At 34.7% G+C, this 26,085-nt stretch overlaps 4 protein-coding genes across 8 annotated transcripts; 1 reads left to right on the top strand and 3 right to left on the bottom strand.

The window, feature by feature from the left end:
• Positions 1-1,272: 1,272 nt before the first annotated feature.
• On the bottom strand, positions 1,273-2,312 carry LOC103342677 (heavy metal-associated isoprenylated plant protein 47-like). Its single transcript, XM_089048878.1, has 3 exons — positions 2,157-2,312; positions 1,876-1,954; positions 1,273-1,774 (listed from the first exon to the last, which is right to left on the bottom strand). The coding sequence occupies exons 1-3, from the start codon at positions 2,160-2,162 to the stop codon at positions 1,596-1,598; spliced, it is 264 nt and encodes an 87-aa protein (XP_088905004.1). The 5' UTR covers positions 2,163-2,312; the 3' UTR covers positions 1,273-1,595.
• Positions 2,313-5,286: 2,974 nt separating this feature from the next.
• Positions 5,287-7,418, bottom strand: LOC148918993 (heavy metal-associated isoprenylated plant protein 47-like). The gene is made up of 3 exons (XM_089048755.1): positions 7,386-7,418; positions 7,229-7,300; positions 5,287-5,517 (listed from the first exon to the last, which is right to left on the bottom strand). Exons 1-3 carry the CDS (start codon positions 7,416-7,418, stop codon positions 5,287-5,289), a joined length of 336 nt encoding a protein of 111 aa, XP_088904881.1.
• Positions 7,419-14,991: 7,573 nt separating this feature from the next.
• Positions 14,992-18,979, top strand: LOC103342675 (zinc finger CCCH domain-containing protein 18-like). 5 transcript variants are annotated; one of them, XM_089049353.1, is made up of 9 exons: positions 15,160-15,293; positions 15,840-15,999; positions 16,077-17,001; positions 17,095-17,262; positions 17,364-17,543; positions 17,813-17,889; positions 18,057-18,227; positions 18,337-18,454; positions 18,560-18,979. In XM_089049353.1, exons 3-9 carry the CDS (start codon positions 16,091-16,093, stop codon positions 18,627-18,629), a joined length of 1,695 nt encoding a protein of 564 aa, XP_088905479.1. In that variant the 5' UTR covers positions 15,160-15,293; positions 15,840-15,999; positions 16,077-16,090; the 3' UTR covers positions 18,630-18,979. The 5 variants fall into 5 exon arrangements, with proteins under 5 accessions (XP_008244534.2, XP_088905481.1, XP_088905480.1 ...); XM_008246312.3 differs by lacking the exon at positions 15,840-15,999 and having other exon boundaries at positions 14,992-15,293; XM_089049355.1 differs by lacking the exon at positions 15,840-15,999 and having other exon boundaries at positions 14,992-15,293; positions 18,555-18,979.
• A 1,773-nt stretch (positions 18,980-20,752) lies between these two features.
• On the bottom strand, positions 20,753-24,312 carry LOC103342698 (Mitochondrial transcription termination factor family protein). Its single transcript, XM_008246337.3, has 5 exons — positions 23,891-24,312; positions 23,090-23,281; positions 22,306-22,998; positions 21,324-22,037; positions 20,753-21,111 (listed from the first exon to the last, which is right to left on the bottom strand). Exons 1-4 carry the CDS (start codon positions 24,176-24,178, stop codon positions 21,720-21,722), a joined length of 1,491 nt encoding a protein of 496 aa, XP_008244559.1. The 5' UTR covers positions 24,179-24,312; the 3' UTR covers positions 20,753-21,111; positions 21,324-21,719.
• Positions 24,313-26,085: the final 1,773 nt, after the last annotated feature.

Here is a 26,085-nt window from a genome sequence, read left to right as displayed (position 1 = left end):
TACGTGCTCGACTTACTTTGGGATGCACGGCGACTCCTCTCTTCGACAAGCAGTACAAATTCTCCAAGATCTCTCTCAAGCTAGAAAGTAGAGAAGTTAAGTTTGCGATGTGAAGAAGAGTGAAGAGAAGCCATGCATTTACACACGTTGGGCATCCTAGGTCAAGAAGGAATCGCAAGCCTATTCCTACTAGGAACCCAACTCCAAGAACAGTCAAAGGCTCACTCCAATTGGGAACCCAATCTGCAAAAGGAGTCCAAATCCAAGAAGGAAGCCCAGTTACAGCTGGACAGCCCAACAGATAATTCACATCTCCTACATGCCACCGCGCGCCATGCAGAAGCTGGGGGGCATTTGTGGTAACCAAATTAAATCAAAACCCTAGGTCAAATAATTCATTCCATTTGGGGATTATTTGACCTAATTGGGAATTAATCAACCTAATTGGGAGTTACTCAATTTAATTGGGGGTTACCCAATTAAATTGAAGACTACCTAATTGGGTTGAGAATTGATTCCTAATTCCTACCCCGATTCTCAATTAAATGAGGAGTTACCTAATTGAAATAGGATTTGATTTGATACCTACCACAATTAGGGATTTGATTTACCCTAATAAATCAAATCCCTAATTAATCAAATCAATTCCATAAAGGGGAGGAATAATTCCCTTCCATCTACGGAATTATTCCTCTGAAACCCTAGCCTCCAAGACCATTATAAAAGCATAGCCACACACAATGGTGGAGGTACGTCTAAATTCCTACTGAAACTCTGCAGAAATCATTTCTCACAAACCCTAGCCACCACTTTCTTTCTCTCCCTTACACAAGGCTCCGGCCACCACACACGGCTCCGGCCACCCGGTTTTCCTTGAAATACCTTACCTAACTTAGGCATCGGAGGGTCTTTGGCCAACACCCCCCGGGTGTGGTCCTTTTACTCCGATCTGTTTTGCAGGGAGAAAGAGAAGCGGAGAAGACGAAGGAATCTTTGACGAATATTCTCGTGGGGAAAATCATTCCCTCCAGGATGTATGAGGTTGAATGAGTTGTGCCAAAACATCCAGTAACAATTCTTCACACACTAATTTTTCAACCTATGCTAGAGTCTAGGAAATGACAATACAATTTTCATACTAACATAAAGTAAATATTATAGTCTAGAAGGATATCTACATAATATTCCGTATTTCACATTAGTTAGTGATGTGTTACGTAGATCTTGTGTAGTAACGTCTAGCAATTTGAGAATCCAGAAGTCAACTTCAGCAAAGAAATTCCTTCCCAAGTCTTTCTTAAGTATTCGAGATCTCCTCAAAGCATCAATTTGGAATTTAAAATATTACAAGCTAATTCGACAATTATCTGAAATTAATAACTTCTATTACATACTAAACATGTGTTATGTTGTCAAACCATCAATTTATTAATGTAAATCAAAGGAATCCATTTCACAAGATAACATTTATCTGGCCATCGTACATATCACAAAATGGTGCACATACTCCTTGATGGTGGGTCGTGGATGTAGAATTCCAACTGAGGATGGTGAGAACGAGGTTGTGGTTTTGCACGTGCATTTTCGGCTTTCTTTTACTGTTTAGGTTCAACTTTCTTCACATCTTTCTTTTCAGTAATTTCTTCCACACTTACCAAGTCTGCATAGCCAAGCTTCTTCCTCAACGACTTGGCCATGTCCGCGGCATCAACTCCCTCTCCAGTTATCACCATTTTGTCTCTGTTGGGTCCCTGGAAAGCCACTGATGTCACACCTGCAACATCAAAATTCAAAAACAAAATTATCAAACTAATTAAACAAATCTCCCATTAATATGAAAGAAACATATATGTAGTTTCAAAGTATGAAAGGCACCATCTTCCGCAACAGCTATCTTCATGGCCTGAGACCGACATTTATCGCATCGAATCTGCGCTTCAATGGTTATCTTTTGCTGCAGGTCATGCATCCAACCAAACAAATATGTCAGAATCAAACCATGGACTAAATACACACATTTTATTTCTATGTGTTATTAGAAAATAAAACCTTTGAAAAGAAAAATTAAACTAGCGTTTCTTTCTTTTTCCCGATAAAATCTTTTCAGAAAGTAAGAGAAGAACATGAATTGTATGCTTGTGGGAGAAGTGGTTTACCTTCATATTGTCCGCTAGTACACCGAACAAAATTAAACTTTGGGGTTTCCAAGAAGAACGTATGGATGTTCTAATTCTGTGAGAATGTGATGAAGTTGAAGACCGAACTGAGTGTCGTTTTTATAACGTCAACCCTTCTAAAACGGCAGTGGCAGCTAAGCCTACACGTGATTATCTTCACTAATTGAGTTTTTAAGGAACAAATTTGGGGATCGATCCACGTTTTGTTGCTGTCCAATCAGATTAAGCCAAAATATTTAGCTAATTAATCTTTGTTAATTTGATTTAAGACTGGATTTACAAGTCAATTCTTGTAGTTTCAAGTCAATATAAGAAGTATTGTAATGGAAGTCAGCATCGCTAGTCGTTTTTATAACGTCAACCCTTCTAAAACGGCAGTGGCAGCTAAGCCTACACGTGATTATCTTCACTAATTGAGTTTTTAAGGAACAAATTTGGGGATCTATCCACGTTTTGTTGCTGTCCAATCAGATTAAGCCAAAATATTTAGCTAATTAATCTTTGTTAATTTGATTTAAGACTGGATTTACAAGTCAATTCTTGTAGTTTCAAGTCAATATAAGAAGTATTGTAATGGAAGTCAGCATCGCTAGTGTGTAAGCAATAATAGTGTTATTAAAATATTGTGAAGCATCACATGTTATAGTACGACTTTATTATCAATTGTGTACGATTCAACCAAATTAAGAAAGAAAGTCTGTTCGAGCCAGGCTGATTCATATTGTTCAGGTTTCATTAATTAGTCATTAGGAGATAGAATTTAAGAAAAAGGAAATCTAAATTAAAGATCTATCGTGACTAGTTGCCATATAAAAATTGACTCATTTAATTTGGAAGCTGTTCATGCACTCCACCACAATTTATTTTTTATTTTTTAAACCAGTGCGCTCCTAGAATTCAAACTTTAAAAAAAGTGTTAAGGAAACTCATCTCTGTGAATCTTGAGCAGTGTGGGTTTGGAGAAATTGTAGAATGGTGTTGGAGTACGGTTACGATGTACACACGGTCTATAATATGGTAGATGATAGGGTTGATATTTCCCCCTTTAAAGAATAATATCAATAAATATCTACTTATAACACGTGAAGTTATATCACGTGATTGTATGATCATACTACACTATAATTAATCATGGATTTGAATTCTTAGAGTTGAAAACATAGAAAATTTTGAAGATCCGCCAAGATTAAGACAATTGAGCTATCTTCAATTACTACAATTACCCATAACCAAAATCAACCCAACTTTTGTTTTATATACAAAAATTAGTGTAGGGAACGTGGGAAATAGAAAATGGGGATGACGATAATGCTACTCTATATTTATATAGAAAGTCTTATGGTATAGAATTCTTATCACATGAGAACAACTCTTGTAGAAAATAAATTAAAGTTTTTTTCGTGCCTTTCTCTATTACTAAATTATAAATAAGGCTAAATTGTAGCAATGCTCTCTCGACTATGATCTGACTTTACTTTTCGTCCCTCATGTTGTAAAATTTTATGGTCGTCCTTCAAAAAGATCTTGCATTGCACCATTAGTCATTTCCGTCAATTCTGTTTGTTTTTCCGTCAAAATTGATCACATGTCATGTCAGGCACATTATAGATATTTTAGGGATAAATAAGACTTTTACCTAACCACCACCTTCTTCTACCTAAACCCAATTGCATGCCATTCTCTTCCCCCCAAATCTGCCCATCCATCTACGTCACCAACCTAGCAACCCAAACCATCCCAGATGACTCAAAGACTCCAGCACCTTCTGGTGATATATTCCAAGTCTCCTCTGGTATGTCAACCACTTCCCCTCAAAACCATGATGAATTTTATTTGGACATAGTAAAATGCATCAGCATGGTTTTCTTTGCCTCCAACCAATGAGGTGTAGCTCAACTTTGGGTGGCTGAAGAGCTCTTTATCCTCTCCAAAAATCAACTTGCTGCTAAAATCAACTTTCCCAATCATCAAACCCTGCTTCCCCACATGCTCAAATGGAGAGACTGGGTTGATTTTTTAATGAGTTTATTTATCTAATAAATATTTTATATGGGATTTCCCAATTTGCCCTTAATAATAACATAAAATTTAACTTCATTGACGAAAAGACCACTAACGCAACACGAGGTGGAATTGAAGGATGACCACAACAATTTTGGGACATGAAGGGCGAAAAGTAAAGTTCGGTCTTATTTGAAGGACCATTACTACAATTTAGCCTATAAATAAACATTGCCTCAAAGATGATGTTTCATCATGATGCTAAATTTTATTGCCCCGCTATCTCTGTGAGCCCCGGGGCCAGATGAGGATGGCACTCCCTACTCCATCCCCATTCCACCCCAACCATGTATACCAAAATAAATATAAATTATGTATATGTGTACAAGTTAACTCACAATTGTATCCGTAGTTTAGTATTTTAGTGTGATTGTATGATTATATGTTGTATTAGGTAAATAGTATGTGTTATTACATTTTCTATACAGTACATTACGATTTTGGAAAATCTGCATAAACACACCTAAACTTTTAGGCATGTGCATGATTACCACCTATACTTTTAATTTTTACTATTAACCACCTGAACTATGTAAAATGTTGCAATTTATCACATACGCTTAACTCCGTTAAAGTTTCCATTAAGTCAAGTTACATAATGCACTATGTTATTTGTTGAAAAACAATTCTTGAAATCCTAAAAAAAATTCGAAATTTGGGGGATCTTTTCTAAACATGTAATTTCTAACACATGACCAGAGATATAAATGTGAATTGTATAGAAGCGGTCGGTACTCAGTAATTGGAAAGAAAAAAATTGTGACACATCATCCGCCCCTTTGACGTCATATTTCATAAATTTATCCGATATATCATACAATCACTGTAAAAAAAAATCAGTAAGTATATGAGAACGGGCAACAATTGAAGATCTACACGAAGTCAACGCCAGATTAACCAGAAACCGTTTTGCATGCATCATGCATAAACTTATTATGATCACCACTACCAGGATGATACATGAACACGATGAATCGATGGTAAGTTTGTATCCATGCAGATCCGATTGGCATGGTTTCTCCTTCTCACTTTCTCAACTATCATTATATCATATATCTTCCACTACTTCTTCCACATTCACTAAGTTGGCATGGCCAACCTTCTTCCTCAAACACAGAGCTAAGCTAGCTGCATCAACTCGATCTCCAATGATCACCATCTGATCTTTCTTTTCCTCGTTGAAAGCCACTGAATTAACGCCATCAGCTACAGCGGCTATCTTCATGGCCTTGGCACGATGTTTTCTGCTTCTCATCTGCACCTCAATGACAATTTTTTGCTGTGCAATTAATTCAAAACAGCATGTCACATATAACATATTTATTTGGCTTTGCGGCAGCACTTTCTCCTCGTACAATAGAACTTGTTTTCTTTTACCCTTTTCTTGAAAACTAAATTAGCGTTCACATATCCAAATTTGATATCGAAAGGTACATACAAGTCTTTCGATTCATGTGTAAAATCAAAATAATCAATCTTTTATATGGAGAAAACCAAAAGACATATTCAAGAACTTTTTCGAGTTTAAAAGATTAAAAATATAAATATAGCTTTGGAAAACAGATAGTTTCTCTTTCATATAGAAAATCATCAGCTAAATTTTTAACATATGATATCTACGTACCAAAGAAAGGAGAACTATAAAAATTAAAAAAGTTGACAACCATTGATGTATGTAAGACACGTAATAAAAGTCATATATATCAACAGTTAAGAATCGTACGTACTCATGACCTACCGTCCTTATAAATTTTTTTGGACTGATTATACTTACCATGATATTGCGCCCTGCACAACAAGTGGCTCTTGAGTATAAATGATTTTATTCTGTGGCAATTCTGTGGTATTTTATTCATTGAATCTCTGTATATATATATTTGATGTCAACTATCAAATGATTTCCACCATTCTAACATCGCAAGTAACCACATGTGAGTTTTGTTCATGGAGCTGGCGATCCACTTTTTCTGGGTTCAAAGTATACATACCGCGCGTTTCACACTAGCTACAAGTGGCAATCAGAATGCTTTGCTTTATGACTCTTTTTCTGCGATCTTTCTTAATTATGACTTATGAGTGTGAATTATTGAAGTAGCTAGCATATTGTAACCTAACCCCACATGCATCGAGTTAATAATTGCCCAAGATGACCGTAAGGGACACGGTTTGGATTTAGAAGGTCATGAGGCAATCTCATTAGGTCATCGAGATGACCACATGCATGACCAAATAACTGTACTGACATTGCATGCATTCAAAAATTTCGTCGAAGAAATTTGAGATTAAATAATAATAATCTAAGACTTTTTATCCATTTTAACTACTAAAAATGTTATGATAAAGATTAATACTAGTTGAAAATTCAAGGTAAATCCAAAATGAAAGTTGTGATCTAATCTAAAGAATTCTTGCAGCTTGGGCTTGGACTTGGAGAGACAGTTGATGAGAGAGCGAAGTAAAGGACTATCTTTTGGCATTTGGAGCAGTCCCAGACTAAGCTACTGGTGAAATGAAATGTGTTGGCTGATAGAAATCTAAGTTTAATTCATTCTCTGAACTCATACATGGGCTGCGTGACATTACACGTGTCAAAATCTTTTTTGTGTATATTCGATGCAGACTATAGAAATTAATTCATGTTTATAACCAAATTAGATGGTTGTTAAAAATAGATAAATGATTGAATCTCCCAAAAATGCGCAGTTTATTCTTATTCTAATCTCATAAATTAAACAACTAGTGTTAATTTATGAAATATGTGTCTTAAATGAAAAATCAAGATGTTCGCCAACATGTGGCACTTCATGATTGGTGCCAAAGAGAGATGTTTGGATTAAAATAAACAAAGCCCAAAGAGCTTGTTTATTTGAAAAGCTTAGGTTGTTCCCAAAAGACCGTTGCTTTTATCTGATTAAAAGCGTGAACATCTAGATTTAAACTCAAAGGTTGATCTTGACAACTGATGGAAATTATAGGTCAGCCAATCTCACCTGCAGGGAAGAAACTGGTACATAATTGGAGAATTCTCTTGCCAAGCGTGCAAAGCCACGGAGCCAAAAGGCCTATAAAATAACAGCAAAAGATTTTATTCAAGGAACAACAAATCTCTCTCAAGAAAAACAACTTATTTGAACAACCTTCAAATACTCTAGAATCAAACACCTTGTCAAAGCGTCTCATAGCAGACCAAAGTCAAGACTTGAATCAAATCCTCCCTTACTCTTTGAGTTCCCAGTTGACCACTTCTAATTGGAATTCTACTCTTTTCCCAAACACATACTTTGTCTAATTACCAGTTAACAACTCTTGATTGGAATTACCTTGCTATTGTTTGTAATCTTAATGCTCTACCAACATCGATGCTTAGTATGATTTTATAAGTTGGTCACTTTTTCTAAATTATCTAAAATTAAATTCGTATCTGCAAGCCTATCTGTGCATTGCAGATATTGTTGACATCCTTCATTGGACTCATTGTACTGCCTCAAGTAGATTACAGTAGTGTCCAAAGAAGGTTGTTTATGTTTGATAAAGTCCTCATGGGCCTTGCTAGGCTTTCTATCATTTTCATTAAGTGTATTTAAGTCCATACATGCCTGTATTTGCTTACTTGTAACGATACTATATCCATCGGATACCTTTGTCTTTGAACTAATATTGTACTTTCTGTTCGATGCTAGTTTAAAGTTATTATTTCTTCCTAGTTTTATTCCATTGCAAGTGAAATATTGAAAACCTCTTAATTGAGGCATAAAAAAGGAACCTATTCAAGCCAGATTCCCTATTTGGAGCACACTGACTTTGGTTAGAGGTTTAGATTAACGAGCACAATACAATCATCACATCACTTAACTACTTATCACCTTTTCCTACTATAAGAGTAAAACACGGGAAGTGGCATGCTTAAACGGGTCAAAAGTAAATGCCGGTATTGAGCCCAATGTGGCATTTCTTGACCAGCAAGCAACACATCGCAGCTAAAATATAGTCTATAAAAAAACTTGGGGCATTGCAGTGTTAACCAAAAGCCCCCAAACACTTTTGGCACGTACAGGCCAAAACTGTGAAAGTTTTGAATGACAATTACTATGCTTAATATGAGCATGGACTTTAAGCCTTTTGTTTGCTATTTCAATATGAGATGCGAACCTGCAGTCCTTGCATGGGCCTTATTTACTTTATTGTGTTTACAACATTCTCTATGAAAATCACATATATCAAAATAGAATGATCCCATTTATGAGTTGCTTCCATCAAACATGCTCTAGTAACTAGAGCATCAGCTACGAAGTTAGTCTACTTAATATATATTTAAATTGGACTGAATTACATCGTTAAGAGATGAAATGAAATGAGCCAGTAAATAATTAATAGACTTATTATCACAAAACGTTCCTAAAATTTACGAAACTATCAAATTGCATCCTTAATTTTTTATTTTTTTTTATTTTGGTAATTCGTGGTCCTCAAGGTTAGTATGCATGATCATAAATGGTCCATGCCGTTAAGTTCAGTCAAAAAACTCCGTTAGTTTGCTGACGTGACATATATGTATATAACAAAACATCATTGAGGTTCACACACCTATCACAAATGGTCCATATGAAATTTTTTAATTTTTAAAATTTAAATTCATAAAATTTTTGTTTTCTTTTTAAAATTTTATGAATTATAATTATTTTAAAAAATATATTAAATTTTAAATACATGTGACACTATATTATTATAGTTGTGGGCTCCATATATATGCCACATCAACAAACTAATGAAGTTTTAAAAAATAATTTAAAATTTATAAAATTTAAAAATGAAAAAAACTAAAAATTTAGGGTTCATAAATGGTCCTTAAGATTAAAATCCTTCTATAAACGGTTTTTTCATTTATAAAAATTTTTAAAAAGAAAACCAAAATTTTATGAATTTTAAATTAAAAAATAAAAAAAATTCGTAGGGACCATTTGTGATAAGTGTGTAAACCTCAGGGATGTTTTGTGATATATATGTATGTCATGTCAGCAAACTAACAGAGTTTTTGACAGAACCTAACGCCATGGACCATTTGTGATTGCACATACTAACCTTGAGGACCATAAGTGACACAAAAAAACATTAAGGATGCAATCTGATAGTTTCGTAAACCTTAGGGACGTTTTGTGATAATAAGCCTAATTAATAAGAAGTTTAAGATCTGTCTCCACTGAGAGAATTTTTTTAGTAGGACTCGAACCCAATACCTTGCCTAAAGGAGCAATTACTCTGAACCACTACACTAATGGGTCATTTGCTCTCCACCGATAGGTTAGCAACATATAAAAGTAAGCTATTTCTTAACGCACAAGCTTATGCATTCAAAACATTTGTAGCACCCACTTTACTAGGACCAACCAATGGAACATTACCATTTTCATCATGAATCACAAACCCATTAGCGAAGACAATGGTAACAAGAACCAAATTACAATGTTTAATCATTCTATTGAGAAAAAAAAAGTTTAAAATAAAATAGTTGTTGAGCTTCGTATATTAGGCAGAGTCTCTATTTGTAGATAGAAAACTCAACAGTACATGTGAATTTCATTGATAACAAAAATAATACACCTAGATAGAGGAAAAAAGGAGCATGTTGAATAAAGTATAACCTATTGAAACGAAGGTCTAAAATATCAAAAATATCGACAAAATATCATAGATATTATTGTTGGAAAAAGGATATTTTGGAACCTATCCATGTCATTGTCATATAATTATCGATAATTTTGCTCTCTCTTCAGCAGAATCTAGAAAAATATCGGGAACGTCAACCAATCTTGTATGCATATAGATGACATGTTAACAATTACATACAAAACTATTTTATGGATTTATTACTTGATGACTACTCTTCACAGTACACGTACTCTGCACATAGAGATGATGAAGACAGTGTAAAATTTGATTCTCATAGGAACTCTATGTGGTACTAAGTCACTCATGTATCTTACCATGCAATGTATAAAGTGTAAAATATTGTAGTAAATCATTATGAATACATGATTATATGGTGTGTTTAATCTTCTTTCATTAATCACTACATATTTTCTACACTAACAGTGTTTGTCAGCTAGCTATATAATCAACTTAAATCAGTCAAACTCACCACGTAATGCATTTCCTTCCATTTTTTATTTATAAAGCAATAGATAATTTACTAAATAAACATCCTCTAAGGTTTCAATCAAAATTTCCAAGTTTTTCTTATAATTTCCATTATTTTTATTAAATTTTTACCAATATCGATATGTTTCTAATATTTCCATCAATATTTCTATATTTTTGAACTACCGATATTTCCAAAACCCCTGATAATTGAAACTAATAAGCCCAATTATAAATCCCTAATTGATAATACATAAGTTTCAAGTACAATCGCTAATTGTCCAAAAAAACAATCCTCAAATGTCATGATGGGGGTAGACTTGGGTGGGCTTATTTTGGGCTGTAAAAAAAAAAGGCACCTGGGCTGACTAATAAGATCCGTCGAAGATGGGTAAGGGTCATTATATTCAGCATACCAAACTGTTTCCATAATTCAACGGTGATTGTTTTCTTAAACTAAACATTTGTAGTGAATGAGGGTGAGGCCCCATTCCTGATACATGATCACGATTCACATTTTGACATTGACAACAAATACTGGAGCAAAGCTGGTGAAGAAACGCATTTACTACCTTCCATAATTCCATGAACCATAAATGCCCCACTAGATATGTGTCAGATTGATGAAGTAAAATAAATAAATAGACATCATTAAAGTGAAGTTAATTAGTGCAGAACCACCAACATCCTTTCATCTTTACAACTAAGCAGACCCCAGCTCACCTGGGGCAGAATATCCAGGTTTTTATTATTACTTATTTTAACACAAATTAATATTACTGATCGACTCGAGTGTAAGGATAATTATTCTTAACTATTTAAACTTTACTTGTTCTTAACAATATTATTGTCATGCTACTTACGATTATGCAATACAACCCTGCTTCTAAGGTCTAGTTGTGGTCCCTTAAATTGGAGAAACATTTACATGAAATTGGAATATCACTATTTCATTATTTCCAGCCAATCAAAATATAACAAGTATGATAACTTTTTCACATGACATTCTATGATTAATTGAAAATAACAAAACAATGTTATTCCCGTTCCATACAAAATTTTCTATTTAAATTGAGAGCTGTTAATGAATAAAGTGACATTTCAAGTTCTATATATATGGCGTGGGTTCAAAAAGCACTATGCAGTGGGGATGCCTCAGATATGGCTAGACAAATTAATTGTAAGGAGAAAAATATGTGGTTCAAATTTCTTTTGGGGTACGCCCTGGCGCTTTTTTTTTTGCTTCTCTCTCTTTTAGGCTAGCCTTGGCTTTTTCAACACGCACCACATCTTGCCTGGAAAAAGCTCACAATGATTAGGTGAAATCATGTGAAGCAGGTATTCAAATTCAAAGAGACTTGATGGGGAAACAAAAGGCAAATAGTCCACAGTCCTTACAGCATAATCTCTTGCCCTATTTGGAAGATAATGGGTATTGTTGGCAGTGGCACATAAAATATCTCCCAAAATGTTTGTTTAATCATGAAAATGAAAACTGCATCAAATTCAAACACTAGGATGGAACGCATGATGTACGCAAAGCTACGTACTACGTACTATTATGTTTTTAACTTGTTCAATTTAAAGCATATTTATTTATTAGGAATGAAAGAAGCCATCGATTGAAAATTAGTAATTGATTCTATTTCCCATTTCAAGGGTGTTGCGTGTTGGATTACATATTTAATGCGGTACCCACAAATTTTTGTTCTTTAAAACATACGAAGTTAGGATTTAATTCAAATACTTATATTAGAAAAGCATGAATAATTTTAATATTCATTTCTGATAAGTGACATGCTACATATTTTTAGTATGTTATCTTCTTTCGATCAAGTAATTTATGTGTATTAATTCGCTTCTCCATTTAACACTAAGTTAAAATTACGTGTTATATCTTAGTGAAAATTTATAAAAGATGCCTAAGATAATTGTTACTTCAGAGTCACGCATGACAACGACAATGTTTATATATATTTTTTTTTTTACACCAAGGACGTGTGAACCAAATGATTTTTTTACTGATGGATGTATAGGTGAGTTTGCGTTGAACCATCACTATCAATTAATCAATGATTATAAAGCATTCATGTTGTTTCTTGCAATCAAATTTTGATTCTATTGACTATTGGCCAATGCGATGATATCGTCTAATTGAACGGATAATATTTTGATTAGCCTCTGAAGTAGTGAATTAATACAAGTTTTGTCAACTTGATTGATATGATGATAAGCTGCCAAATGAGAACACATATGCATTGGCCCATACCTCTCGATCACAACTGTATATGTATAGAGACAAGTCTGCAGGGCATTGAAAATGACTGAAATGTATAGAAGATTATATGTAGTTCACAAACATGACACCCCTAAATATTTCTTTAATGTTTAATAATGTATTATTGGGCGGGAAGCAACAAAGGTAGGTGCGGTCTTTCTTCGTCTATTAATCCATAAATCCAATCTATATTATATTCGCTGTTCTTCAGCAGAAAAGAAGGCTAGACGTGCTTTTGATTGTTGAATTAGGGATTTTAATCAGTTTATGAATTATACGTGCTTCTTTTCAGATCAATTTAACTTCTTGTTGCGATCACGGGAGAATATTTATACATATTTGACACCATAATGACTTTGTACTTTTTTTTTTTATCAATAAAATACTATCGTTAAAAAAAAAGGCACATGAACTGTTTAATCCATGAAAACATTTGCATAACATTTCAAGAGAATCTTAATTGGGTTGCGATTGTATATTCAAAATATATAACATCATATATATTTTCAAAATTTGGACCAAAATAATAGTTTTAAGAAAAATAACTGCTTATTAGCCACAACCACACATGCAGGTCATTATGGCCACCTCAGCTTTACATGTGATACATCATTGTATAAGGATGTATTTCTTTTTAGAGAGAACCTCGGCGGTATTCAATCACATATTTGATTTTGATTAAACTTTTGGAGACTTAATCATTTTCAACATGTGGTGGATCGATCTGAATTTCATTTTTTTCTTCAGTAAATATCATGATGTGTTCTCACACCCGAAGAATGAGATTAATTTCACTAAAAATTCGACTTCCTAGCCACAAAGTGCTTCTAACAAAATTTTATTTTTTTAATTTGTGTAAATTCTCATTTTCAAAATACAACAAATGAATACAGGATATGCAGTGAGGGGTAAATGGTAATCCAAAATCCTAAAATGGTAAAAGCTTGATTTTTATTTATTTATTGATTAAAAGGTAATTAAAAATCCTAAAATAAATTTATAGTTTTGTAGCAAGTGAGGGGTCGTAACAGAAAGCCCGCGTCTTACTCATCAGTAATTAGATCTAAACAAAATTTTATGCCTATCATTCGTTCATTATGAGAAAATCTTAAATTTATAATTTAATAATTATCTAATAACGTTGACCTCCCCTCCAGGCTTTTGAATCGGTCAATCTCCCAGTTAATCAGCCAGCTGCCTTTTACCTCAAATACCCTTCATTACTATTCAATGGTTCAACTTTCCTAAGATTAACTTCAATTTTCAAGTAATTTCAAAGAATATAATGAACCCAAATAAATGTTAATAGTCTTGAGTATTACAATAATAGGAAAGCTAAGATTTTTTTCTTTCTTATTCATTTAACAATAATTTGTGTTTATTTTTTATGAGGCCATATAGCGATAATTTTAACTATAAGGGGAGGAGTTTTTCAATCACAATATGAATGTGTCATGGAGTTGAACTTGGATCACTGGTTTCTGAGTTAAGGTCCTTTTTAACGGGACTAAACTCGATTGGTATATTCTAAACTAATTTAATATACGAAGGAGTCCGAATGCGGATATAAGCGGGTACATATGTGACCTACTGGTCCTACTTCATCTGCAACGTACTTGTACTTAAACCCTAAACAACTTCATGATTACCGATGCATATCTCACTCACATTGTAAAAATGATAAAATTTTGAGTTCAAATTGAGAAACAAACAGGCATTTTGGCAAAAAATAAAAAGCTCATCTTATCATGGTACAAAATATACCAGAAGAAAAAACCAAAAAGCCAGTATAGATACATACATAAATCTTGTGTTCACCAGAAACAAGATTCTGCATAATCCTAGCCAAAGGTGTGGGCCCCAACCTTTTCTGTGGGTCCCATGCGGTACAACAATGAAATGTCAAAAACGGGACCCACTGGTGGCCTTGTCATCATTTTTAATGATCAAAAGACAAAGTTGCATGAACAGACTGAAACTGCTGCATGCTCCTGCGTCCCAAGTGTAATATAAGCTTCCCACGTGGATCCCCACCCTTGAAATCTGGCCATGGTGATCTCAAGGAAGATCCAACGGTAAATTAATTCTGGGGCCCACCCGAGAAAAAGACGAAACACACTCCATGGTCGTGTTACTCAAGACTCGAGGGGCTTCAGTTTGCCGACATGTGTTAGTTGGAGTTCTAAAATTTAGCACATTGGTATTTCCGAATTATAATTTTTAATTTGAATATTTTAAAATTTTAAATTCACGTGGTTTAGGATATATAAAAGAAGGGTATTTATGTAATTACGTAGTTTGAAGCAGTTGTAAACCAACTGGTCGAAAATCAAGGAAAATATGTTGCCTACTTTTTTGTGATACGAAAATCCAACTGTAAACCTTTTTGTTTTAAGAAACAAAGTCTTCAAAATGGTAATTAATTAACTGTAATATTTTTGTTAATTAAAAATTAATTTTTATTTATTTGAACTCTCTCAAAGTATGTGCTTTAAAAGCATCATTTGTGTCAGTATGGTTTTGAGATTAACATTATTTTTCAAAAACTTTTCTGGATAAAGTTTAGTGAGAGAAGAAGGGTTCAGAGAGAGTGTGCTAGAGGAAATACACTTGTTTCTGCTGCAGTTGGGCTGAATGAATTGGTGAGTATGTTTTTATTTTTCAGCACAAACTTTTTTGGTTTTTACGAAGAATTTATTTATTTATTTATGTTTTTGGGTTATGGAATTATGAAATAACTTCCAGTAATTTTTTTTTTGGATTATTTTCAAGTTGGTTTTTGAGTTGGAAAAGACTTCAACTTCTAAGAATTTTATGTATAAAAGTTCAACCTTGTCATTTTATTGTCAAGAATAATTTTTTTGGTTTCGGATGCGAAGTAAGCTTTTTCCAAAATAGGCAATGTATTTTGGGTTCGGATGTGAAGCTGTTCTTCCTCTTTTTGTGCTTGAAGATACACTTTTCTGTGCAATCTTTTCTTAAAAGTAAGCGGGTCTCTTTGTTTCTGTGAATAAATTTGGAAACAACAATTTTTAAGCATGTTATTTTTACGCAAATCATAAATATCCAGATTTGGAGGAATGTCCATTTCTGGCTCTAGTGGTGTGTTCTGCAATCTTTACAGCTTTTCCTAGTTGTGATAAGACCAATTATTTTTTATTTTATTAAATTTCCTTTAATGGATGCAGGGAAAAAAGAGTAAGAATCTTCTGACAGAAGATAAATAAACCTCAAAATCTTTCATTCACTGAATCTTTGACCTAGTGGTGTTGGATTTCTCAACTTTTCTTCTCACATATTAGGGCTTAGATTCTGTGTTTTTGACATATCTATGTTGTTCTTGCGCTGGTAGATTGAGAACATTGATTTTCTCTTGGTTTATGATTGTTTCTCTTTGGGTTTTTAAATACCTGATCTTTTTGCAGTAAATAGATTGGCGATGGATTTTTCTGAGTATACAAACGCTGTTTACAGTAGAATCCAGAAACTAGAACCAGACAATGCTACAAAGATTATAGGCTATCTTCTTTTACAAGACTATGGTGAGCAGGAGATGGCTCGTTTGGCTATGGCTCCAGAGCACTTGATTCACCAAGTGATAGTCAAAGCCAAGACTGAACTTCAGCAGTTGGCTGCCAAGTCAGTGGCATCCCCAATCTCACCTTCTTTGAACCCAGTAACAGGGGCTTTCGCTCCTTATTTGCCCGTTTCGTCCAGGCCTTTCTCGTCTCCGGCAGCCATTCGAGTCCCAACTGCCTTTTGGGATGCGCAACTAGTTGCTAAACAAAGCCCAGATTTTATGCCATTGGGTTACCCTGACTCTATTGCAGAACTGCAAAACCAGGCTCAGTTTTTGAGTTTGGAGGATCAAATAGAACCACTCAATTCTGGGATTTCTGGATTCTCTAATGATTACTACCGGGACGCTGAAATAGACAACTTAAATGTTAGAACTGGTAGACGATTTTCAAGCGTGACAGAGTTTCCAGTTAAGATTTGTCACTATTTCAATAAGGGATTTTGTAAGCATGGAAGTGGCTGTAGGTATTACCACGGACAAGTGATTCCTGAGAGCTTCTCTCAGATGTATGGCAATGATTGCATTAATGATGATCATGTTATCTCACCGGGGTCTCTTGAGAAGTTGGAGTGGGAAATCACTGAGCTGCTTAGATCAAGAAGAGGAATTCCTATTTCAATTGCTTCTCTGCCAATGATGTATTATGACAAATTTGGAAAATCTCTTCAGGCAGAAGGCTACCTCACTGAAAGCCAGAGACATGGCAAGGCTGGTTACAGCTTGACAAAGCTTCTTGCTCGACTGGGAAGCAGTATTCGGCTGATTGACAGGTGAAAATTTTGGCCTTTGTTTAGTGTTCATGGCTGATAGACTGATACTCTTTCATATATGGGTATATAACCAGTGCATTATGTGATTTACAGGCCTCACGGGCAGCATGCAGTAATTTTGGCTGAAGACTCTCCGAAATACGCAGATCATCGGAATGAGAAAGGTGATCCTGGTCCTATTGTTAGCGGTTCGCGACAGATATATCTAACATTTCCAGCTGAGAGCACTTTCAGTGAAGATGATGTCTCAAACTACTTCAGGCAAGTCAAAATTTTAACTATGTTTGAAAAGGTACATGTTTTTTTGCAATATAAATTTTCAGGCTTTAATAGTTTTCTCATTGTGTTGGTTTTCTTTGCAGTACCTTTGGCCCTGTTGAAGATGTCAGGATTCCCTGCCAACAGAAACGGATGTTTGGGTTTGTTACCTTTGTCCATGCCGATACTGTGAAAATGATTTTGGCAAAAGGAAACCCACATTATGTTTGTGGGTCTCGTGTTCTTGTGAAACCTTACAGGGAAAAATCAAAGCTTGTTGACAGGTAACAAATAGAATGATTCGAACATCCTGAGTCAAACTTGTCAAAGTTATTGATGGACGCTGTTCAATGTGAACTTTCTATGCGATTTTGTATATTTGCCAATACAGTTTTTGAATCTGTGCTTGTGAAGTAGCTTGTATCAGTGAAAAGTATAGATTCCTTTTTGCTTCAGAGTACTTTGCTGCAGTTAAAATGCTGCTGGAAGGACTCTTTTCCTCATCCATATTAATGACTTCTTTCTCAATCTCACCTTTCTTTGCTTTATGCAGAAAGCACCAAGAGAGAATGGATCCTGCGGCATATTTTTCTTCACACCACGCAGACATGGAATCAGATTTTTATTCAAGTGAGTGGCACATAAAATTTCTTTGATTGGAGACTTCAAGATCCTATGAGGATTCTTTACATCATTGGTTATTTTTTTGCCTTTGTTTCTTCTTTTATCAAATTCATCTCTTTTGGTGTGTCTATTGGTCATAGAGTTGTTATGTTGGCTTATGCATAAATTTTCAGTGTCAGTAGGATGTGACAACTCTAGATTGTTAAGGAAGAAGCTTGTGGAAGAGCAAGAATATGCGATTGAACTTGAGAGGATGAGGCTGGCAGAGCTGCATTTTGCACGAAAGCCTGTGGCTAATCATCCCCATTCTAGTTACTTCATGGATGGGCACAAATTCTCAGAAGGTCTGTAGTTTCTATCCACTATTAACTTCTCCACATAGAGAGCAATTTTCTTTTCCATTAACTTCTCTTTTCTTGTTTAGTATGTTTCTTACAGTTGTAATTAATGCAGATAATTTCAACTTCCCGTCTGCAGAATGTTTCAATTATCTGTTTGATGTTCTAAACAGTGGGTCTACAAGTGATGATAAACACAAGCATATAGACACCAGTTACACTGACCATGAAAGGTATAAGTTATCTCCTTCTGCTGGAGGATCTCAAGTTCTTATTGTTTCTTTACTATATTTGCATTGCTTTTTCTGACAAGGGTCTCCCTTTCTTGCTTAGAACAGCCAAGGACTTAATCTCCCAGATAGCCCATTTGCAACTTCAGTAGCTAGTGGCATTTCAACAGTCATATAGGTTCAGCAACACAGAAGATTATAGAGTTAGGTACCGTTCAAAGGCGACATATTTGGTTCGACACATAACAGCTCTCTTTCTTTCCTTTTCTTTGGCTTCATCCGCGTTTTGCCAAAGTTTCCTGCAAGTACATACTGCCTACAGAAGAAACATTAGATGACACTCCTCCCTATCACTCGGGTTGACGGACGTAGAAAAGAAGAATTGGATACATAGAAGTATATGTAAGAAAGATTACAGTTTCTTAATGTTAGTCACAGAAATAAGGCAAGGGATTTAGATTTTTATTAGAATCTGATGTAATGTTTTAGTCTTTTAGTTGAAGAAAGGATCTAGAATATTTCAAATGTGTCAGAGAGTTTTAAATATTTAGGTTTTTTAGGTTTTAGACATAAAAAAAATTTCACTTTTGGAAAAAGCCAAAGCTTTTTCAGTGAAAAAGAGACAAAAAAACCACTCAACTTTGAAATCAAAGACATGCAAATATTTTGAAAATCTCTGTAACATTGAGCAAATATGAAATTACTTGAACTATAAGTTAAGTAGCAGATATACCAGTTTTCTAATCCTTTGTTTTTTTCCCCACGAATTCGATGTGTTAATTGGGAAAGATGAAACTGCGGTATCTTTCCACATGACAATGCTTAGTTTAGAGGGAGCACTGTCTTTGAGGCTTCCAGAGCATGTAGCTCAGAATTTTCTTGTAATTTTTATGTATTAAAGGCATAAATTCATTTTCTATTAACTCGTCTTCTTCCTAAAAGCCAAAGTGTTTTCATCACAAAATTATCCGTTTTGAATCATTTAGAAATTATATAATGTACTTTCTTTAAATTTTAGAAACCTAATCTGTTTTTGTTGAACTTGAGAAACACGCAAAAAACAAAAAGGTCTTTACATATACATTTACGTCTACACCACTCATTACGTGACTATAAAAGAAAAGACCAATGATACAAAATCTCTCGTATTCGTTCAGAATCAATTATCACATCCCCATTTAGTTTTCCAAACACTTTGAAGAAAATGTCAGTTCTTATAAAATTTTTGTTTATTGAACTTGTGTAGATAGAATATATTTTAAGAACATTGTGACATCCGGATAGGAAGAAGGCTCTACGCCTACACTATAAAAAGTCTCAAAACATGTATTATTTGTACAAGAAAGCTATACAGAAAGACAAACTGATCTCAATTACTAAGCTAATATAGTAGCGGTTGGTCAGTTGGAGCCATTAGCTTTAAGACTCTAAATCTAAACACAACCTGCATGCAGTGTCCAAGTTTGTCTCATTCACTGTCTCTTTCCTTGAACAACTTTCTGGAAATTGACACCACCAAATTCAGTTATTATATAAATAAATGATTGGGTTTGTATGATAATCTTGTATTGAGCAAACCGACCCTGAAAGGATAACGTGCAAGCTTCTAGCCAGAGTCTGGATCAACTTGGCCGCAAGTTGAGGTAAAACAATCACTTGTTTTTGGAGGAATTGCCACAGGCAAGTGGTTTTGCAACATAGGCACACCTTTGACCAGCATAAGGAGGAAATTGGTCATATTGTTTGTCAACGGAGTCTAGCCTAGTTTAGACTTGCAGATCAATGCCAAAGGAGGGAAGTGGTCATATTGTCTAAATCTTTGCTTGTTGGGTTGAACTATTGTTTGTAGACTCCTGTTGACTTGCAGTCAATGAAGGGTCTATTCTTGGTGTCTAAATTCAATCGTTGATGTGCCAAACCATTTTTTAAAATAAAATAAAATATATATTATACAAGCATATTGGGAAGGCGGGAATCGAATCTAAGACCTCAAATGCATGAATAAATGCTCTTAATCACTTAAACTACAAACCATTCACAGGTCAATTAGGTTAAGCAGATGCATCATGATGGTTGTGAAATACTCATCAATGTTAATCATGTTTATTAATTTTAATGTATCATCACGAGATAAATACTAACTCGAGCTGCTTATTAATCACGTTATTGCGTCCCAAATTTATTAGGATTGTTTAAAACTCAATCCAATCCACTCAAATTAACCAATGAAATCCAATTTGATCGAATAAGATGATGACCTTGACTTGTTGGGTTGAATCTCCAAAATACAAAGTTGACAAATTTTCCCTGTAAAATTCCAATGCAATTTTGGCTGCTTTCTTGCTTTTCTTTGTCTTGTAGATTTAATAAAAAGCCCAAACAGGGCCAAAATATGAGCGCATAGCACTAGGGCTAAAATATACATAACAGCCTGCTGAAAAAGAAATAAAAATAAAAAGTAAAATAAAACCTGCAAAAAGTTTCATAACTAGCAGTCCTGCTCTCTGGGTATATTTTGAGGATGAACAAGTAACAAAAATTCATCCGACTTACAATGCATACGGTAGAAGAACAAACCCTCCTGTTTTAAATCAACCGCAGTTAGCAAAGCTTCTCCTTTGTCCACTTGAGAGTTGAGAAGATGCAAATACACTACTAACCTGCAATGAGTTAATTAACCATTAGAAAGTACAAAATCATATCAAACAATGTAATTAGGCCATCCAATGGCAGTAAGGAAGAGATGTATCATGTTGTACTTGTCTACTAGCATAAAGGAATACAGCACAAATAATCAAACATGCGACCATTCAAAAGGTAGATCCATTATCCTGGAAACCACCCTTTCTTGTTCAATTAAAAAATAAATCACCTTAAAGCATAAACTGTTGTCTATTGTCTTTTCGGTCACAAGCAGTTAGAACCTCGAAAATAATACTCATCTAGATGCCTTGATTTGAGAATGTAACGTTGTATACAAAACTGGAGCTGCTCCTGTATGAACAACTAATACGGCACTGGAGTGGAGTGAGGTACCACCTATATACTCCACATGAGAAACAAACTAACCATCCCAACGGGAAACTGTCAACAACCTGGAAACTTGCTTACTCCAGGTTTATAATAACCAGAAACTCTGAACTTCATGGAAATTATTGTTAACAGTGGCATACATTGAAATTCATTCGCAGACAAAGTTGCAAAGGGAGGCTGCTCTGTTCATCAAACACTTGGGTCAGTAACCTCGGGCATCCTTTAAGAGAAGATGCTATCCCTTTCTTTCATATTTTTTGGCAAACTCCTTGAGCAGTAGTCTCTGCCGGAAATCCAGATATTTATCTAAGCTAGTTCCAGCCCACTGCTGGCAGAAGCATTCATCAGTGGGGACCAGTGAACTTAAAGGAAATGGCCCTTTAGGAGCTTTCTTCAGAGAAAGCAAGAACCTATGTCGGGGGCGAATTCTCTGGTCTAAAGACAAGCTTAGGTACATAGGATATTTGGTCAAGGAATGCACTTCATTATGAAGTTCATTGACCAAGTACTTGTACTTGGGTTTCAAATTCTCCTCCAGTGATAGGGATAGTACCTGCAAGGCTACATGTCAGAAATGTACAAAAGGGAACTTTAAAATGGTCAAAGATTCAGAAAATTAACTTGTTAAGTGGGAAGCAGCAAGAAAGCTATTTTTCTTCTTCTTAAGAACATGATATTTCAGTAAAAGAAGTAGAAACTCATACTAACATACATGCATATGGAAAGAAAAACAATTTCTTGTGACACAAGTACAAATAAATCCCAAGCAATTAGAAACAAAGTAAAAGTACTCTGATGGGCATAAAAGAAAGTAAGCAGACCTGTGTCAGACTAGTTAAGACTTTCAAGATGTCAGCATTACACATCCCAATACTCCTAAGGAAATTGATCCTGGGTAGCAGTCCATCATTGATGCTATAGTGGAGGAACTGGGGATGTTTTTTAACCATTTTCACAATACTATCTCTGGGTGCTCCTATCTCCTCAGAAAGAAAATTCAAACGAGTATTCCATGATATATCAATCCGCTGAACTAGAATTTGAGGGCTTAACTGCACAACTTTACCTAAATCTTTTTCTTTAATCCCGACCTCCTCAACTAAGTATCTCACGGTGGGTTTCAATGAATTCTCAACGCTATAAGAGAAGAGGGATGGAGCAGCAGCAATAATCTGCCCGACTCTGGAACTTGGAATACCCAAACTCATGAGGAAAGCAACATGGGACTTCAAATTGTTCTCAACTGTATACTCAAGGATTTGTGGCTGCCTCAAAAGCATTCTTCTTACATCTCTTTGTTTGACCCCAACACTCAACAAATATTCCAGCCTTTCCTTTGCAGAGCACACATTTATTTGAAGAGAAGGCATATGCCTCTCATACATTTGAATAAAGTGTGATTCCTTAAGCCCAAATGTGCTAAGGTAATCAATAAGAGGTAACCACTTCTCATCCAATTCAACCTCTTCTGATAGCCGAGGAAATCTATCCTCCATAGCTTTCCTTGTAGAAAGCTGCATCAAAGAAAATAAATAAGAACTTCCCAGAAAAATAGTATAGTTGATGACAGAATTTGACAGCTCGTCATATCACTCTACAAGATACCTTTCCCTTGCGAGGTACATCCAAGGAACTGACACCATTTGTTTGATTAGAACTATTGTAGTAGTTTGCTGCATTACTTTTCTCTAAAGTGTGCTTACTGTTTCTGCCATCTGAATGACCATTCGCAAATCCCTTGTGTGATTTGGACCTCTTTCTATTAACATCAAACTCTGAAATTTCTGCAAAGTCATCCTGGAGAAGCAAACCACAAGAAAAGCCAGATGATGTTTCAAACAAAGGAAACCCAAGGTAGTTGTGTCACAGAAACACTTATACAAAACTAATCTTTCCATGAAAATAAATTACCACAAGTCCAAGAATCAATTTTGCAATGTTTCCAATAATGATATGCAAAAAGAAAACGGATAAAGCTTGAACCCTTAATCTTTCTTTGCACATTGCTTTGTAAATCAGAAAGAAATTGGCATGCACTTCTTACATTGAAAAAGACCCACAAACAAATATTTACCTCAAACCCCTAAGCAACCAAATGAAGGGCAGAATAAAGAATTCCACAAAGAAAAACTACAAATTAACGTATTTCAAAACATGGGTACCTCACAGTGAGCATAATTGTACAATTGTTCCTATCCATGCCTCAAATTAAAGTTCAAATTTTAATAAAAAACTGAAAAACCAAATGTTACTACATTCACAAAAGTCAAGGTACTTCAAATTCTAAGTAGAACGTTAAATATTAAAAAACCAAATTTTCTGCTTTCAAAAGCAAGAAAAACACTTGCCCAAAGGACAACCACCAAGTCCAGCAGCTCAAGCACAGGAGCCAGTACAAAAACTCACATTGAGCAACCAATCGTCATCCGACACATCACTAGCACGAGAAACCTCTTCGTCGTCATCTTGGTCGTAGGGAGACAGAGGCTGGCCATAGCGCGACCTCCGATTGGACTTGAGAATTTTGGGGTTGGAGTGGGTTGAGAGCACCACGAGACGGCAGCTGGAACCGGACCTTCTTTTACGACCACATAGACTGGAGAGAGTGGTTACAGTGAATTGGGACTTGTGGTAGAATTTGAAAGAAGGAGGAGGAGGATAGGAGGAGGAGGGGCAGAGAGAGAAAGGTACCATTTTTAGAGAGAGAAAGAATATACCCTAAAACCCTTATACGGAATTATTTATTATCAGTATCATTATCTTCTTCTTCTTCTTCTTCTTCTGCTTTCCAAAAATATATATTTCTTTTCTTTTTATGAGTTTCAGACACAGAATATCTGCGTCTAAGTCTTTGTGTCCTAATTATATAATTAACTAACTGGTGTTTTTTTATTGGCTGGTGGGAAAAGAACGACAGGTCGATTTACAAAAAATGACATCTTTCATTGGCTTTGGAATGATTTAAAATGAAAATATATTTTCTGTTTTAATGAATTAAGCAATTCCAACAATAGAAATTAGCTATTACATAGCATAATTAACAATTACAAAATAAAACAAGATTTTTATTAATTTATGAGGGATATTCAATTTTATTAATGAAAGGTAGGGTCGGTTCTCAGCTCTCAAAGGTCCATGGTGAAAGTCTAAAGTGTGCTCATGTACACACACATTAATCACTAAAATTGTAGTTTTTTTTAATTTGATAAACTAATCATTGGTTTCTTTAAAGAAAATATTAATCCAAAGATCTTTTTAGAGCAATGTCTTCTTTTTCTTTTTCTTGTCTTTCTAAGGCTTCCAGAGTTTTAAATGTTATAATAAACGCAAAAGATAACAATAAAAATCTCAACTTTATTTGAGATTCTTGGCTCTCTTTTGTCAATTTACTCATAGGGAAGCAAATGGTATTGCACACCGACTTACTCAATTTGGTCTGCATAATGTGGAGATCTTTATTTGATTTGAGGTACCCATGATCTTATTTAGAACACTTTATTATGTGATTTGTTGAGTCGAGGTTGGCCTTGTTGTCCCTCCGTTGTTTTATCAATAAAGTTTCCCTCGTTCCATCGAGATTTCTCTCTAAAAAAAAAAAAAAAAGAATAAAGAAACTAAAAATATGATCAATCACACTCAAGCAAGAAAGGTTCAACTTTAATAATTTAATTAATAAACAGAGAAATAACACATGAATTTTGTTTTTTTTTTCCTTAAAATATAATCACATAAACAAAATTAAACATTCAAAGCATGTATAAAAATTATATAAAAAAATTCAAAGCTTGTATAAAATAAAAATAAAAACATTCAAAGCAACTTAAAATATAAAAAAGTTCAGAAAACTAAAGGCCTTTTTAGTATTGGATTTGAATCCAATTTTATAAACTCAAAAACAAATTTTAAGTTAAAAGCAAAAAAAAAAACACCCGTTTGATAGGCCATTTTTAAAAATTCGAACCCAAAATAAACTAGAAAAACACCAACAAATTAGAAAATGTTATAAAACTAGAGGGAGAAAATGTAGAGAGAAGTGACATGCTAAAGATAAAGTTTCACCATGTTTATTCTTCACTTAATCTTTGGTAGAACCACCTATTTATAGGCTTACAAGATAGGAGATTGAATACCATCATTTACAATATACATATAGGTTACAAGCACTAATTACAAATACTTAGTGCATATGTTACATAAAATTCAACGGTGGAATACTAAGAGATATGGTGGTCATCCACCAACTCATGCATTTACAACACTCCCCCTTAGATGTCCATCATACAATGACATAGTTCCCTCATTAAAAACCTTGCTTGGAAAACCTAGTGGGACAAAACCAAAGCAAAAGGAAAAAGAGTGAAACTTTCTTCTCGATCATTGTTATGGTGTTGGATGCGCTTATGTTGCCTCGTTAAAACCTTGCTAGTACCCAGTGGGACAAAAACATAGTCGAAGGGAAAAAGAGTACAACGCACATATGTCTTGTATGTAGTAGAATTGGGATGCTTCCCTTGATTTTCATTAACTTCTGGAATTTAGGCTTCAAAAAAAGCTTTGATAAAAAGGTTCGCTAGATTATCTTGTGAACGAATTTGTTTAAC

The sequence above is a fragment of the Prunus mume genome, linkage group LG3 (genome assembly GCF_029339155.1).
Source record: "Prunus mume cultivar Tortuosa linkage group LG3, ASM2933915v1, whole genome shotgun sequence".
Classification (NCBI taxonomy): Eukaryota; Viridiplantae; Streptophyta; class Magnoliopsida; order Rosales; family Rosaceae; genus Prunus; species Prunus mume.
This window is presented reverse-complemented; position numbering and strand designations above follow the sequence as displayed.